The 16569-nt window shown below is 39.6% G+C and overlaps 2 protein-coding genes across 2 annotated transcripts; both read right to left on the bottom strand.

The window, feature by feature from the left end:
• Positions 1-295: 295 nt before the first annotated feature.
• tollip (toll interacting protein) lies at positions 296-6172 on the bottom strand. Its single transcript, XM_033990603.2, has 6 exons — positions 6072-6172; positions 5419-5568; positions 3997-4179; positions 1922-2074; positions 1661-1745; positions 296-1590 (listed from the first exon to the last, which is right to left on the bottom strand). Exons 1-6 carry the CDS (start codon positions 6102-6104, stop codon positions 1367-1369), a joined length of 828 nt encoding a protein of 275 aa, XP_033846494.1. The 5' UTR covers positions 6105-6172; the 3' UTR covers positions 296-1366.
• Positions 6173-6826: 654 nt separating this feature from the next.
• Positions 6827-14591, bottom strand: lins1 (lines homolog 1). Its single transcript, XM_033987626.2, has 7 exons — positions 14171-14591; positions 13989-14078; positions 13653-13818; positions 13114-13370; positions 11811-12102; positions 11107-11299; positions 6827-8429 (listed from the first exon to the last, which is right to left on the bottom strand). The coding sequence occupies exons 1-7, from the start codon at positions 14489-14491 to the stop codon at positions 7886-7888; spliced, it is 1863 nt and encodes a 620-aa protein (XP_033843517.1). The 5' UTR covers positions 14492-14591; the 3' UTR covers positions 6827-7885.
• Between the last annotated feature and the right edge of the window lie 1978 nt (positions 14592-16569).

Here is a 16569-nt window from a genome sequence, read left to right as displayed (position 1 = left end):
TGGAGTTTCTGGAGTGATTTTTGTGGGAATCCAAACAGAAGAGAATTGCAGTAGTCTATATGGGAAGTGACCAGGCTATGGATGAGGATGGCGGTGGTGTGTGGGGAGCTGTGCATATGACTGAAGTTTCTCCCAGATTTTAGCGCACTCAATAAACATGTCTTGCTTTATTCACTAATGTTTTTAGTCCTCTTTTTGCCATATACTTGGACGCATCCAGTCACTTTTCCTTTCGTGAAAAATCAGGACTGAGTTGACTTTCTAAGGTTCAACATTAAGAAAAACAGACAGTTGTGAACTTTAAGTCATGTTTTAATGTTATCTCATCAAAAAGATACCAGGGATGTGTTTTTATTCATACATTTGAATAATCCTGGATTATTAAGGTCAAAATGCTCTGTTCCACCATGTGATGTCATGAAGTAGTAGTTTCCAATAGCTACCTTTTACCTTCTGTTCAGTAAAGATTGGAAATTCCAGGGTTGAAATGATCAAAATGCTTCTAGTGAAGGTGTTTGGAGTTAAAAAACATAGTGGAGCACACAATTAATGTCATGTGGAGTATTACCACATGACATCACAAGGAGGAACGGTGTTTCTGTTTGAGTTGTGTATTAAACATGATTGAATGAAATAAAACACAACTTCAGGTACGTTTTTGATCATGAAACAGCATTATAACATAGATCAGAAAATTGCTTTTTAAATTATGTCCAAAGGTAATTTTAATATCTTGAGAAACAGATAGCAGACAGAAACTCATTCATGCTCAACACAAATGTGGGACAACAGTTTTTACTTTATTTAACAAGAATCGGATAATATAGGATTTGGCTTCAAACTAATATAATTATCTGATTGAAAATGTACACCCGGTAATCTCATCGTTCATGTTAGCAGGTGATTATGGCCATTATATACATACTGACAGCAAAAAAGTGGGACTAACATGCACAATGTGAAACACGGGACCTGCATCACACCATACAGCTGTGGAATGGTTATGGCGAGCACTGTAGACTTTGAATAGCAAATATACAGCCTAAATAAGACTCTGATTTATACAATAAAAACAAGAGCACATACAGCAGAATTTATACATCCATGGAAGAGGATTATACAGTAGGACATCTCTCCACACTTCATATCTTTAATGTTTTAGCAGGTCCGCGCTGAAAAAAAAAAATGTACTCATTTATGGAAATATATTAGACTATAAGCAAGCAGCTATTACTGAAGTGGAAGCAAGCAGGAACATGGCGGTTCAGAAATGGTCATAGAAACAGCTTGCACAGATCCTTTGTGTAACCGGTTGGTAGTTTGCAGTGGAGTTTAGCCCTTGAGCAGAATGTTCTCTAAGCAAGCGTTAGAGCTCTTCGGCCATCTGCAGCAGAGAGTTAATGGCAGCGTCCTTGTTGCCCTGCTGGGCCTCCAACACTGTGCGCACAACCTCTTTGTCCAGGTTTGGAAACATGTCCTGCAGAGCCTTCAGATCCTCCTCACTGCAAAGGGGGCCCTGGCTCACTGGGGCCGTGTGTGGCCCGGGGACCCCCATAGGGACCATACCTTGGTTATACACAGCTGGAACTCCTGAGGAGAACACAAACAGAGGTTAATTACACCAAACAAATAGAAGAGCTGGGTGAGTATGGGGTCAGACCTGAGATGGGGACATAGCCCACTCCCTGCTGGTACACCGAGGGCATGAGGACCACAGGCTGGGGCATCACTCCAGCAGGCAGCGACTGAAACACATGTACTGTCAAAGTCAGTCATGCCATCACATGTAACAAGAATAAATTTGTGCAAAGCTACATCTATATTAGTATAGTCAGAGCATTTACAGTACACTAAATTTAAGGACTGGGATGGGAATGCCACAAGCTTGTAATTAAAGTGATTTGTGAACAAAGACTCTTACAGCAAAGGACATGACCAGGTTGATCATGCCCTCTTTGTCGTCTCCCTGTCGACCGCTTAAACTGAACCACTCGTCCACCACACTGCCCTCCCTCAGGCTCTCCGGGATGGTCACATGAGTCCAGGCTATCCGGTCATCCATGGAGAATGCTCTCTGGAAGTACATGACAACATGAAGCAACAACAAGCACATTCATGCGTGTCCCACAAAGTACATTTCTGTAAAGGTCATAAACAAGTAAAACATTGACAGTCGAGAACTAAATTAATAAAATGCTGTGGCACAGTTTTCCCTTCTGTCCAGGCCACAAAAAAAATATGTATTAGTACTTGGGATAAAATATGAATGAAACAAGCCACAGCTATGTTTTAAATAGGGGAAGATTATAACATTATAGAAAGCCAATTGGGCTGTAAAACTTTAGTAGTGAGTTAATTGGTAAATCTTCAGAGAGGAGAAGTGAGTTAACTGAAGTTTTGAGAGTGGAAGAGTGGACAGTTCAGCTTCACAATGCACAAACTTTTAGACAATCAATACACAGGCTCTTTAGTCAACCAATAGTTTTAGTTGGCTGCAGCCCTATCTACATCATATGGATCCTATACATCAGGTCTGCTTTCCTTAAAAGGAAATCGTCAGAAATTACTATTGATTTATGGCTGGATATACATATATCATGTTTTACATTTTTCCCCTTTAACTTTGAAGTTTTTCTAGGCAAGGCAATTCATATCAAGTTTATTTGTATAGCACAATTTGTACACAAGGTAATTCAAAGCGCTTTACAGAATAAGACATTCATTAAAGTCACAGTACAACAAATCAAAAAATAAATAATCCCAAATAATCGTCATAAAAATAACATTAAAGAAGAAAAACGCAGAATAAAAACCTTTCAGTCATATGGACAGATAAACAGAACTGTTTTGAGCCTGGATTTAAACATTGTCAAAGTAGAGGCCTGGCTCACATATTCAGGAAGATTGTTCTAGGTTTTAGTTGCATAAAACTGAAATGCTGATTCCCCATGGTTAGTCCTGGCTCTGGGCACCAGCATGAGTTAAATGATAACACAGGTGCACTGTTCATGGAAATTATAATGTTGATGATTTGTTTATGTGTCTCCTTCAAACAACGGCAGGACCAGCCGCTAGAATAACAGGTCAAAGAAGACACAGAAATAATCAGACATAGCAACATCCACCACATCGACATTTTAAATATTTACTCCTTTTGTAATGAGCAGCTCCAGAGTGTGCTCTCTGTTGGTGGGCTTGCTGATATGCTGAGTCAGTCCAAACCTTTCAAGGACAGAACTGAGCTCTTTAGCATTTCTGTCACATTATCCACATGTACATTAAAATCACCTGTAAAGACTAAACCATCAAAGTCTGTGCATATGACTGAAAGCATCTCAGTAAAATCATCAATAAAAATTAGACAGTGCAGGTTTGTATATGACTAAGTAGTGTATGGGGGGGTGACTGTTTTATACTCATGTCATGCAAATGACAACCTGTGAGTAACTAAATTATCTCTAAAAACACACACATCCACCCTTTTTGTTTGCTTGTGTTTCAGATTCAAAGTTGGTTAGAGTGGATTCCACTAGAATTGCATCACCTGTGTTTTTGTCTAGTCATGTTTCAGTTAAAAATATAAAGTCATGATTAAATGAACAGATAAAACCATTCATTAAAAATGGTGATAATTATTACTTTGTTTAGTGAGATGGTGCCTAAGGTAACTATTGATCATAGTACAACTACAAAAACACTGGAAGTAGCTGTGTGTTCTAAAACAGAATACCCTACGCACAAGGAAGGCATTTTTCTGGCAGTTTAAAAGGTTGCTAGGTAAGAATTATGGAATTAAATCTACATATGTCATATCTGCTGTCTATGTCCAACCAGGAAATAAAAGTATTAACTACAAAAAACTAGGCAAGAAGTTTGGTATAATGTTTTAGCAAATTAAGTAATCTAACCTGTCATATGCATTTTAAGTATCTGCTAGTAATATTGAATAGGAAATGAGCTTTGGATAAGTTTAATTTAGTTGTGTTAAGGACATACCTCATCAAAGATCTCCAGATAGAAGGAGTCGACCCCAGGGGGTACGGTACATTGGATCACTTTGTTCCAGCGTGGGTTCTTGGCTCCATTGTGAGCTGTGGGTGTTTCATAAACAGCATACCCCAACCTGATCCTGCAGTATGGATCCATCCGCGTCATACCGTAGTTTTTAGCTAGTTTGGCCTAAAACAGAAAAGACTGGCAAATTCAATGAAGTGCATATGACAGGTTTTTATATTTTTCCAATTATGACTTGGTTTAGTGGGATAGATAGATCGATAGATACTAATATTCAATACTAAAACTTGTATTGAAACAAGGTACTCATTTGACCCAGTATCGATAGTAAAAAAAAAAAAGTCACAGGACAGAAATGAACCTTTCCTGAATAGAGTTAGAATGATGTTGAGCTGTATTAGTATAAGTATACCACCACATAGACTAGTATACGCCCATGGACCACTATGCAATCTACCTGGACAGATATATGGCCACATGGTAATATAAAAGAAAGTACTATTATTTAATTGTGAAAATCACATTCTAAAAGGAGTAAACTTTCAATTGGACAGTCTTCGCTCCTGCCACTTTAAAAAAAAAAAAAAAGGATCATACCTGGATGACTGAGGAATTACGCAGATATATTCCTTAGTATTGAAATCAAGTCTGAAATATTTGTATTGTGACAAGACTATCATGTGGTAAAAATTAATCATAGTTTTGCATCAAGCAAGTGGCAGTTTATGAACTGAAAAAGAAAAGAAATACAGTTATGTAATAACCTCTGCATATGTCATATCTGCAGCCGGTGGCCAACCTGGAAGTCAAATTATAAACTTTACCAAAACCAGAATTTTATGCTTGAAAAGTTACTATTACTACTACTATTACTGGTTACTTGATGCTGGACTATAAACCAGCCTTTAGAGTGAAGACATTTCTTATCACTCTCAAAGCGGCTTTTTCACTTCTGGTGAGTTTTGGTCAGTTCTGGTTTGGTTGACAGTAGCTCAGTGGGTAGAGTGTCAGATCCACTGACCCACAGGTTGGCAGTGTGATTCCAGCTCCCACACATGATTGGTTGGTTGTGTCCTTGGGCAAGACCCTTAACCCACTTTGCCCCCAGTGTCTGTGTACACTGATGTATGAATATGTGTGTGAATGGCTAAGTGGTTCCTTGATGTATGCTATATAAAAATGAGACCATTTACCATGTGAGCATTGCTGGTGTGCACTGCCTTGTATCTATCTAAACAGAGGAACCAACTACACTTAAACTAACACACCTATGTGTTTATGGTTTGTGTGTAAGTTGTGCCTGAATTATATTTTGCTGACCAGACCTGAAGAAGCCTCTTGGATATAACTTTTGTCCAGTTGACAGAATTTAATTTTTCTTTTGCTATTAGCAGAAGTACATACTTGAACCACTGTGATGCTAAGGCGGCCAATGGTGTTCAGGGAGCCCCCATACTGCAGCTGTCGGGCGGCCTGAGCGTCCAACTGCACCTGCTGCTGTTGCTGAGTGGGGCTGATCCGCAGGAAGTCCTGGGGCAGCTCGCCAATGTAAACCTGCATCCATACAGAACAGGCAAAATGTGAGAACCTAAACTGACATATACAAGAAAAAAAGTCCAAACCACTACACTTGAACATGGCATTTAAAGAGCACAGTAGTGGTTCGGCCTGATGACGGGTGACCAGTGGTGATAATCGATGAGTGATGTTAGGCCAATGCTATCGGAGATGAGCTAACCGTGTTTACACTAGAGATTTGTAATAATCCTCTTAGACTTAGGCGACAACAACAGTCACCACACTCTTCAAGAAGGACTAAAATACATAATAATACAACTTGATAATCGCCAAGCTTGTAGAGCCTGTGGGTTTACTTGTGGGGACAAACGCCTCTGCACAGGAATTAATAGATTGTGCGTTTATTACGTAGCATTAAATAAATCTAATTAAAAAGGTGTGTGCGAAAATTCTACTTAAGTCTGTCCCTCGTGTTGCCCACAGCGTCCTTTCAGTAGAATGTAGCGGCTTTATTTGCCTCAAACGGACCATAAACAGACCTGTCCCCGCTGGGTGCTGATGGTGGTCGCCATCTTGTCTCTGCTGCTTAGCCTTTTCTTCTTTTACATTTATGTGGGTGTAAAAGAAAAGCATCAGCGCCACCTGCTGGTTCGGGTGAATCTGGAGTTTTATTCTAGCAGCTGTTAACGGGAGTGCACAGGCTGTGGATAATCAGGTAGGTTCAATGACTCAACAGATTGGATTTATATACGTTACCGTTGAATGGTTCCATAGACTGTTGGTTCCTAACTCCTAACTATTGTGCCATCATGTGAGCCGGACATGGATAAAACATTACAAAACTATAATAGCTAAATTGTGAATGTTATTACAAAACAACCAGTGGAGACAGCAAAATATAAGTTAGCCTCGGACCAATCAATTTTATTTTGTCAGATTCTTTGAAATAGCATTAGGTTGTTCCTCTTCACTTTTGCTCTATTCCTGAATTTAGACCAGACCAAAGCTGGTACAATATCAAACAGAAGTGATGTGGTAAGGGTCAGCCAGTCTTATTACAGACGGTAGCTTTAAAATTCTAGGTCATCTAAAAATCAAGATTTTGCCTACATTAAAAATTGTAAGTGTGTGGACTAATTGGTTATTAAATAAACAAATAAGGTTAAATATTGTGATATTAAAAAAAAAAAAAAAATCATGCACAGATTTCACTCATTCAGCTGAGTGCTTATTACTTGCCTATATACATTTTATGATATTCAGTTATTTTTCCCACTACAAAACAAAAAATAATACACGCTTCCACCTTTTTATTGCAGCAGTGACCATTATATTGTGTGTGAAAGTTGTTGAACTAATAGGGAGTTTACGGATTAACATGTTCTTGTCCCTGTGTTTAGGCTTTCATGTGCGCCATCAGTCCGCCTATAGAGGGCAGTAAAGGCTCCTGGGTGGGCCTGAGGCATGATGGTCAGGTGTGGAGGTGGCTCAATGGCAGCAAATGTGATTTTCATGAAGTGTAAATATGATAGGAGTTTGATGCTTGAACAGTTTCTTACCTTAAACAATTAAAGAGCCATCATTTCCAGGATTGTGTAAAAGTGCATGATGTAACTTTTCTGGTGGGATCTTTCCTGTAATTTGGCTTTTGCTAGTCTCTGTGGAAGTGTAATACCATACTGTAGGACACTCAAGTAGACAAGCAAACTGCGAACCCCAAAAAAAACCCAAAAAAGTTACATAGTGCAGCTTTAAAGAACTTACAAGAGGCTGCACAAAATGATCAATTACTCGCAAAGGGTATCTTAGTTTTAACTAAAACGTTGTAATGAAATATGCCAGAAATATCACAAAACAACTTAATCAAATTATACAATTAGTCCAATCAGAAAATAAATGTAGTCAAAACAAGCTACATGAAGAGTCTGTTCTTTCAATTTATATCATTTATCCACTATTAAAAATGCAAAATTTGAATTTAGACATGACACTTAACCGTGAAAAGCTGAAAGTGAGAGTTTGTTTGTAATATTAACTTTCCAACCTTTACAGCTTGGCAATATGGTGTTTATTGTCCCAGTAAATAAATAACAAATATTTAATGCAAATTGAATCATTTGGATTCCCACGACACACCTGGACTCTGAGTAGCTCTCCAGAAGCTCGTATGGCTCTGGTTTGCGTCAGGACATCAGCTCTAAGCCGAGCGCGGCATGAGGCTGGACAGTAAACCAGCCTTTAGTTTTAATGTGTGTGGGTTGAGTCCCAACATTTGAACCCATTTCTTTGGGCCAAATTTGAACCTGGGCCGGGCGGCTCAGAAAAAAGCAGCTGACCCCTGCATCACAACCGACTATTGTTTGATAGGCACAGATTTCAGACTGGCCTCTGCTTCAGTGAGGAGCTTCATTAGGGAGCTGGGGTTGTATGGGAAGAGGTTCTTACTGTGGAGCCTGGACATAAGCTCCAGCAGCAGGCTCAGACAGCGCACTGCAGCCCCCCAACATGACCCTCTGTCCTGGTCTCTGCCACAGTTCACTGCTCCCTCCGCTTCTTCTGTCTCTGATTCTCCGGAGCTGCTGTAGTCCACTAGCAGGACCCCACAATTCTGCCCTACTCCCTCTGCACATTCAGTTCTCTCAGACCCCCTAGTTCCCCACTCTGTCCTAGGCTCTGAGCAGGCTGCGCTGAAGCCCTCTGGGTCTGTGCGGAGGAGGCGGAGGTAGCACACAAAATATTCCAGGAAACAGGTCTCTGTGGAGATGAGGAAGTCCAGCAGCACACGGTGGTCAAATGCCAGGCTCCGTAGCAGAAGCAGGAAGTGACAGTGAGGGTTGAGGCCCAAGGAGCATGCCCACAGTGGGTGAGGAGTGGGGCTAAGGGCAGGCTCTTGCTTCCTGTAAATGGACAACACACAGAAGATTACCGTAATGCTTCGGTCAGAATGTAAGATTTTTGTTATATATATATTTTAATTCATAATTAACACAAAAACAACAGGATAAACAATACGCAGTAAGTACAAAATCAATATTTCCAATAAAACAACAAGTACAACATACACAACAGACACAAGTGGGGGGTGGGAGATGCAGCATTTACCTTACTTTATATTCAGACATTTTAAATATATAATTATGTCGTTATGTAAATTGGATTGATAATCATGAACAACATTTTAAACTTATGTATGAACATCAACATCCATATCGGGGATGTTTTTAAAATTTTCATTATAATTGTATTCATTCATCCATTATCATTATTATTATTTACATTTTACTACATTAAAGCATCACTTTAACTGGCACCTTGCAAACAGGGTGTAAACTGAGAATGGATCAGTTAATTTAGTTATTGTCTAAAGATAGAAAATAATGCAGTATTTTCACACACCACACAGCCCTGCAGATGCGATACATAATAATCACTTCGCACTCATAACTGTACACATGGTTCAGACATACAATGACAGACACTCGTCCAGTGCCTGCATACTTGTATGCTAAACAATTATCACATATTTGTATTTGTTTTTAAGCAAACATACCTCGCCCTTATTTAGTTAAAGTTGATGTGGTCAAGTCCATTAAGTCCGCTTGTTTGTACTTTACATCACATAAAAAATGCAGCATGCTCCATTGCAATTAAGTCCATATACTCCTTAAATCAGTTGTCACTTAGGAGACAATTTGGCTTTCTGACGTTCCAGTTCATTAAAATAATATGCTTCACACAAAATGAAACAAATATTGTAATTCCTTTGATTTGAGGACTTGTTCCCTTGTAGACATATCAGCAGTGTCAAATGTACATTCATACTGAATAATTTGAAGGTAAATTTCTTCCACATTCTTCCAAAGCTTCCCAACTTCTGGACCAAACCACAACATATGTATCAGGGTGCCAGCAATCCCTCATCCATGCCAGCATAAATTTGAGATGGTAGAATTAATTTTCTTTAATTTATGGAGTGTAATATAAAATCTATGCAGAATTTTAAACTGAATGATTTTGTATCTTACATTTTTTTAGGAGATTTGAGGAATTTGATTTCTTAGTATAGCCACCCTCTGGTTTGTTGTTAGTATTGTATCTGGAGCTCTCTACCATTGGTCTGTTGCATTAAAAAAGTAGGACATAACATTTTGTAAAGCTTGGAAACTGCCCTTCTACCATTGTTTACCTGTCTTAGTTTGGAATCTAAAAATCCATCCATACTATTGAGAGAATAATTCTGTAAAATAGATTTTAATTGTGAGGGCTGTAAAATTTCTTTTTAATTCCTGAAATAATATTAACTTTCCATCCTTTACAGCTTGGCCCAGACAGGTAATATTTTTGCCGCAATATTAAATTGTATGTGGCAGGTTTTTATGATTTTCTCATTTTGACTTCATTTGGTGGAATAAATGGAGTAGGAGTTTGTGAAAAATGTAGACTTCTAAAACCTATTGATGACTTGACACTAGGGAAACTCAGAATTCCATCCAAAGGTTAGACAGAATTTACTGACAAGAAACACATTTTTACAACCATTTTAAAATGTAGTCAACATAATAATATATAATTCATATATTTTGATTTGTCAAATAATAATTCTGTGTACACTGGAGGAGTTTTGACGCTTTACAGAATTACCTGGTGTGATGTCATGATTTCGAATCAGGAAGTAGAATTTTAAAACCTAAAAACGGCCAAGCATCAATAAAAATTTATGACATAGTGATGACTTGAACATGTTAACTGTGTTTTAGTAAAATGAATAATCCAACTTCTAGACACTAAATTAGGCTAATAGAATTATTAGTCTAATAACCCAATGGTTATTTAAGAACCATTGAGTATTAAGGAATACCTCCAGACTTTTAGCTATTTTGCTCTTGTTGGTGAGACACAACTTTTTGTCTCAGCCTGTGTAAATACCATGCAAAATGAATGAATTAAACATATTTTAAAAAATATTTAAATTGGTTTTCACTACTAGTGCTATTTGAATGGTTGCATTGTCATTTTGAAATGTCCGTTCTATTAGAGTACCTTACGCTTTGTAAAAAATTGTACTTGTAGGCTAAAAAAAACATGCGCACCAGTGCCTTTGTAATTCTTTGAAGATAAACCAACTATCAAAATGAATACCCATTTTTAGAGTTGAACATTTTGGAAAAAATATGAAATTGCAATTTCTGACAAACATTGAGATTGCGAATACATTTGCAATATGTGTTAATAATAGGATTCTGCTCAAGTTTCACCTTTTAAAAGTGTCCAAGTCAATTGACAAAATCTGTTAGTTCAGAGTCCTATTTCAAACTAATACAAGAATCGCATATATTTCTTAACTACAGGGTTAGCAGTTTTAAGCAGAAAAAAGACAAGCTGGTCAGGTGGAAGAAAATATATTTCAAAAAATTGCAGTCTTTGCAATTTGCTAATTGTGTCCATTTAAATTACAATTAATTTGAATGGACACAATTGACATATATAAAACCCACTTGTGAGGTTTTATATATGTCACGTTGTTGAAATGTCATCTGTAGTCTTTGTGTTTGTACAGAGAGGTGTCATACAAACCTATGGTGCAGAAAAATGCTGAGTAGAGCCTTGGCTGCTTCAATCATGTCGTCATCCTGCTCTCCAAACACAGAGCTCAGCCTGGAGCAGCAGTGATGAGGCTGTCCTGAGGGGTGCGCCACAGGGTCCGCAGGCAGGACATCCCACAGGCTCTGGAGGCACAGGTGGAAAGGAACTAGCTCTGCATGGGAAACTGTAGTAGAGCAAATAACATCTTTTTACAGCAGGATGACATCATGTGGACAACTCAAATGTAACAAAAATATGTTAAAAGTGCATAGGACAGGTTTTCATGTTTTTAAAATTATTATGTGATTTGGTGGGATAGTGCCTGTGTTAAATTATCATAGTTTTACATCAGTTAAGTGGCAATTTGTGGGGGAAAAAACATGAGAAGAAAAGTCCAAAATATAGGTACTCTGTAATACTAACCCAGAATACACAAGACACTGCTGTTTGTAATGTATGGACTAGCGGTGGCCTTAACGTAATGTAAATTTGTTCCTTGTGTGTAAATTGTCCCTGCATTTTGGATGGATTTTTTTAGTCTTGATGACACAGGTAGAGGAATTCGCTTTTAGAACTGAGCACTACTTCCGACACTTGTACTTTTCTTTTCATTTCCTTCCACAAACTGCCACTTAACTCATGTAACATGTAAACATGAAAGTCTGTCATATGTACTTAAAAAAAATTTCCAGTACCTAGTTGACTGGGTTGACACTGCAGCTCCATGGCTTTGAGCAGGACCAGGCACAACGCCCTGAGGGTCACGTTGTCCACAGAAGGGCCTGACCCGACTGTCCCCCCAAAAAAGGACTCCCCCTCCACACGCACTCCCTTCAGCCCGCCCCCGGCAGCCACCCGCAGCACGCTATTGGCCAGCAGAGAGACATCATTGCACCTGAGCCCCGACTGTCCCCCGGTCCAGTCCTCCCCTGCCTTCTGCACCAGTGCCTTCTTCAGGAGAACCAGCACTCTCCGTCTGACCGCAGGCTGGAGCAAGAGGTGGGTACATTACATTTACTCATTTACAGTCACTTGATTAGCTTTTTTCAGGTTGCATATTTGCACTCCTACTTAATAAGATATTTGACAGTGTAACGTTGCTCTTACTTGGTAGGGTGGATAGTCGTCCGTTACTTTCACTCAGTTACATTAACTTAAATAACTTTTTGTTCAAAAATTTACTCAAGTAATACTTACCCATTATACAGAGCTTTTAACATGTTATAGTTGTGCACCATTTACTCACTCGAAGTTGTATTTCCAATCTTTAATCACTTAATTTCAAGATGGCATTTTGCTGATCAGTTCCTGTTTTCACAGCCACCAGTACACATCCACTGCTCTGTCTTTACTTTGTTCTCCAGTTTTATTTTCTTAATTGGTGACACGTGTAGGATTTGGCAGTGTCATTTTTGTACAAATGAAAAATTATGTGCAGTTCACTAGTGTGATGTGCAGCTATCCATCTGAGGTGCTGACAACTTCTCGGCTCTTTGTTGTGATGACGTTTACGGAAACATCAGCTGCCACTGGGCACTGCAGTTTTGTAACATGGAAGTAAGCAAACTTGTTTCTTTTATTAAGTCGTGTTTGATGAATAATGCAATTTAAAATGAATTATAACAATGATCCACAAGCATCATAGATTATAACTATCTAGCAGACACAAGCACAATGTCTTCTTTACATTTTTATAATTATTTAATTATTATTAGACATTTGTGCATTTTTGGAATTTTTTTGTGTGACATTTTGGGAAATGCTAGAATCTATTAATCTTATCTATTATTTTATGTTTTGTCTGTCTGATTACATGAACTCATACATACATTTTAAATGCATTTTACGTCAATACCCAAGTAGTAGTTTTTCCAAATACATTTTTACGCTTACTTGAGTGAATTTTTTTTGGGTCACTAATTTGTAATCTACATGAGTTATATTATTTTGAAGAAACGTTACTCTACCTTGAGCGCAATCTATGTCTACTGTACTCACTTCAGGCTGGAGGAGTGGACTGGAGCATAGGGCCAGCAGTTTGGAGGTGCAGAGGCAGAGCAGGCACTGTCCGCTCAGAGCTGCCCCCTGTTGTTCACACAAGCTCCTGCAGGCACACAGCACCTCCAGCAGGTCCAACAGCAGGCTCACAGAGGCCCCCCAACCTCCACAACCAGTCCCAGTGTCCACACTTAGCAACTGAGAGCAGAAGGCTGACAGGGTGCAGTCAAATCCCACCAGAACCTTCTCTGCAAGCTCTGAAAAACAACACAAATGTTCACTTTTCCTTGCTATTGCGACTTTCAGAAATCCAGAAACTAAATTTAAAAAAGGCAAGGAAAAATATGTAGAATTGAAATGTAAGTTAAAATAATAATAATTATTGCTCTTGGTCATCACTCAAAATTGTATAATCTACATCTGATAAGCCCTATTTATTGGGAGTACAGTTCTTGTATACAATATAAATTATATTTTGGTTTATTTTGGTAGTAGCCAGTTCATAATACAGTATTTGTGAGGATGCAGAGAGGGGTTACCGTAGTGTCCTCCTTTCAGTAATCGTCTGAGGACCTCTGTCAAAGAGCGGACACAAGCATCCACAGGGTGGCCAGTGGGACAGAGGGATCCTGCCGTACTGAGGGGATGAGGAGATGTGCCAAGGGCCTGGTGACACCACTGACTCCACTCACTACTGACCAAGCCCTGGACAAACACAGGAGAAGTATTCTCTTCAGAGACTCTATGGCCACTAAGCTATGTCGCTGAGGGAGAGGATGGCCACCAGCAACGAAGGTTCTAGATACAACAGGACTAATGCAGAAGTCATTACTGTATCTGACTAGACTCTGTACAGTTAGAGGATATGTACTCACGGTCTGGTGCAGCTGGTGGAGCACAACTGCAGACACACACATCACACTCAGGTGCGACACGAGCAGGTCCTCAGAGTGAAACAGCTGCAGCTGCAACACAACACATCACAGAGATTTAGTTACATCTCTCACAATAACTTCAGCTCCTCCAAAGACACTGAGATAGACGATCTAAGGGTCACCAGTGCGCCCACGACATCAGACTGGAGCAGACTCCAAGACTCCTCAGCAAACAGGTGGAACTCAGGACCCCCGCTGCCCACCGTGAGACGGCACAGCAGCTGCTCCAGCACAGTCAGGCCCACACACTGGAGCTCGGGGGCGCAGGCACTCTCGCACCCGGGCTCAAGCGCACTCACTCCGGTTCCATGCGCGCCCAGGCAGGAGCGCAACAAGCAGGCAGTGTCTGCAGGCGAGAGGCTGGGACAGTCCGCAGACAGGACACAGCGGTACAGCTCATCCAGAGGGGCCAGCGGCTCCGGGACAGGCAGCTCTCCACTCATTTCTGCCCGGAGTAGGGTTAGTAATTACGCGTGCGCTCGTGCCATGATCTATACGTACGGCTGCAATCATGCCTCGATGTGCAGTCCTTTCTTCTTCTGTGAAATCTCACTAGAGTTTATAACTTGGAGTACTGCCATCTGCTGGTGTCTTACGAGCGCTCCAATAGCACAAAACATTTCTTGCAGTCGGAGCGGAGAGAGGATACTGGCCTACACTTAGCTCTTTGTTGCTATTGTATTATTTTAACAGTGTTTTTTTTTCTCCACATAAATTCTATATGACACTTGACTTATGTGTTGTAACGATGTTCTGACTCTAAACTTAAACAAGTATCTTTTTAATAGATCTTTGCTCTGAAAACTTTAAGTGCAGCAGTGCCTTCAGGTGTCGATAAAAAAATCGTCTTTTTGGATGAGTGCATGAGCAAGTGAACTTTGCAGAACAGAGACAACCCACTTTCCAGCTCCCACAAATGAATAAATACTGTTTGTTCTCTGGCAAAAAAAACTTAACACACCTTCCCCCAGTGTCTGTGTACACTGGTGTGTGTGAAAGCGTGATTGGTTCCTTGATATAAAGTGCTTTGACTGATTTGAAGGTGGAAAACCGACTATATAAAACGACTATTTACCATTTGGGCCTTGTGCTCTACAGTCTTAGCTGTGGAGTGTTTACCTGTCTGCATTAGGCTTCACATCTTACCCTATGCATAAATGTTTCCAGAGGGTGTGGAACTCTAGTTTCATGGAATTATGCAATATATCTGTACTGGAGCAAGACACATTTTGCTCACATAAGTGGGAAGTTGACGGAAGTTAATTTTCTTTTGGTCCTTGTGCAGCCATGTTCAATTTTGTTTAAGTTGGAGAGTTGCACATTTGTGTACTATATATATATATATATATATATATATATATATATATATATATATATATATATATATATATATATATATATATATATATATATATATATAATCTAAAATAATAAATGTATTTGCATATTTCATGTGTTTGGGTCCATTCTGTTTAGATAATGAGGCATATACAGTAGGTGACATCACAAAGCTCTGCGATTACAAAATTGGGTAATATTCTGGAGACGCTCGCTCTCTGGTGCTCATTTAAACTCAGACACAGACAGAGATTGCACACACTCACTAGAGTTTGTGAACCACTATCGCAAACATGTCTTCAACTTTGAAATTCACCGATTTCCTCAATGTGGACCAACAAACCATCCCTGAGAGCAAATACGAAGTATTGGGAATCATCAGTGAGAGATGCTACAGTACGGTTGCAAAGTGCTGTGATTGAGTAACAGGGGAACTTGTTGCTTTAAAACTCCTGGAAGATGATGGGACCTTCTCACAGAACTTCCACAGAGAGCTGGAGATGCTGGGTTGTATCAAAGAGCTACATCTAGACCTCTTCAAAGTGATAGACACAGTTGACTACAATGACTGTCAGTGTCTGAGATGCTAGATATAAGTGTCTACGATCTCATGCAAAAGACAAAGATTTTTACGCTAAGCCAAATTCGACCAATGGTAAAGCAGCTCCTGATTGCTCTACACGGTTTGTGGAGTGTTGGAGTCATGCATACAGACATCAAACCAGACAATACTATCCTGGTGAATCAAATGCAACAGCTGTTCAAAGTCAAACTAATAGATTTTGGTGTGGCCAAGTACAGCAAACAAATCATGACTGGAGAAATGATCCAGCCCATTTCATTTCATCAACACGCGGAGCCTGACCTGCTGCCTTCTGCTTTGATATGTCCGTGTTACAGATTTCTTAGGCTTTTTCTGAGTTTGACTACCTGACGAAGCTTGTGCACTTCTTTGAGCTACCATCAGAGAAGCTGCTGAATGACGCATTGTTCACCTCGATGTACTTTGTGCAGAAAAACTCCAAGTGGAGACTCAAAACTTGGCCGGAGCACAAGGAAACGACTAGGATGACTCCTGAAATGTCCTTTGACCAGTATCCAGCCACAAACCTGAAACAGCTGATTAAAGCTTTTAAAATGTTTGCATCTGATCAGGAATCTATAGACATGGAACAATTTCATG

This window comes from Periophthalmus magnuspinnatus, chromosome 3 (genome assembly GCF_009829125.3).
Source record: "Periophthalmus magnuspinnatus isolate fPerMag1 chromosome 3, fPerMag1.2.pri, whole genome shotgun sequence".
NCBI lineage: Eukaryota > Metazoa > Chordata > Actinopteri > Gobiiformes > Gobiidae > Periophthalmus > Periophthalmus magnuspinnatus.
The sequence above is the reverse complement of the archived record's forward strand: the minus strand, read 5'-3'. Positions and strand labels throughout refer to the sequence as shown.

Excerpts from the sequence above, each read along its gene's own strand:
- tollip (XM_033990603.2), bottom strand. The coding sequence starts at position 6,104 with ATGGCGACCACCATCAGCACCCAGCGGGGACAG. Across the intron at positions 2,075-3,996 it reads ATCTGGAGATCTTTGATGAG|AGAGCATTCTCCATGGATGA; the intron begins GTATGTCCTTAA and ends ATGTACTTCCAG. Across the intron at positions 1,591-1,660 it reads GGGCTATGTCCCCATCTCAG|GAGTTCCAGCTGTGTATAAC; the intron begins GTCTGACCCCAT and ends TGTTCTCCTCAG.
- lins1 (XM_033987626.2), bottom strand. The coding sequence starts at position 14,491 with ATGAGTGGAGAGCTGCCTGTCCCGGAGCCGCTGGCCCCTCTGGATGAG. Across the intron at positions 14,079-14,170 it reads CTGATGTCGTGGGCGCACTG|CTGCAGCTGTTTCACTCTGA; the intron begins GTGACCCTTAGA and ends GTTGTGTTGCAG. Across the intron at positions 12,103-13,113 it reads GTCCACTCCTCCAGCCTGAA|CCTGCGGTCAGACGGAGAGT; the intron begins GTGAGTACAGTA and ends CTCTTGCTCCAG.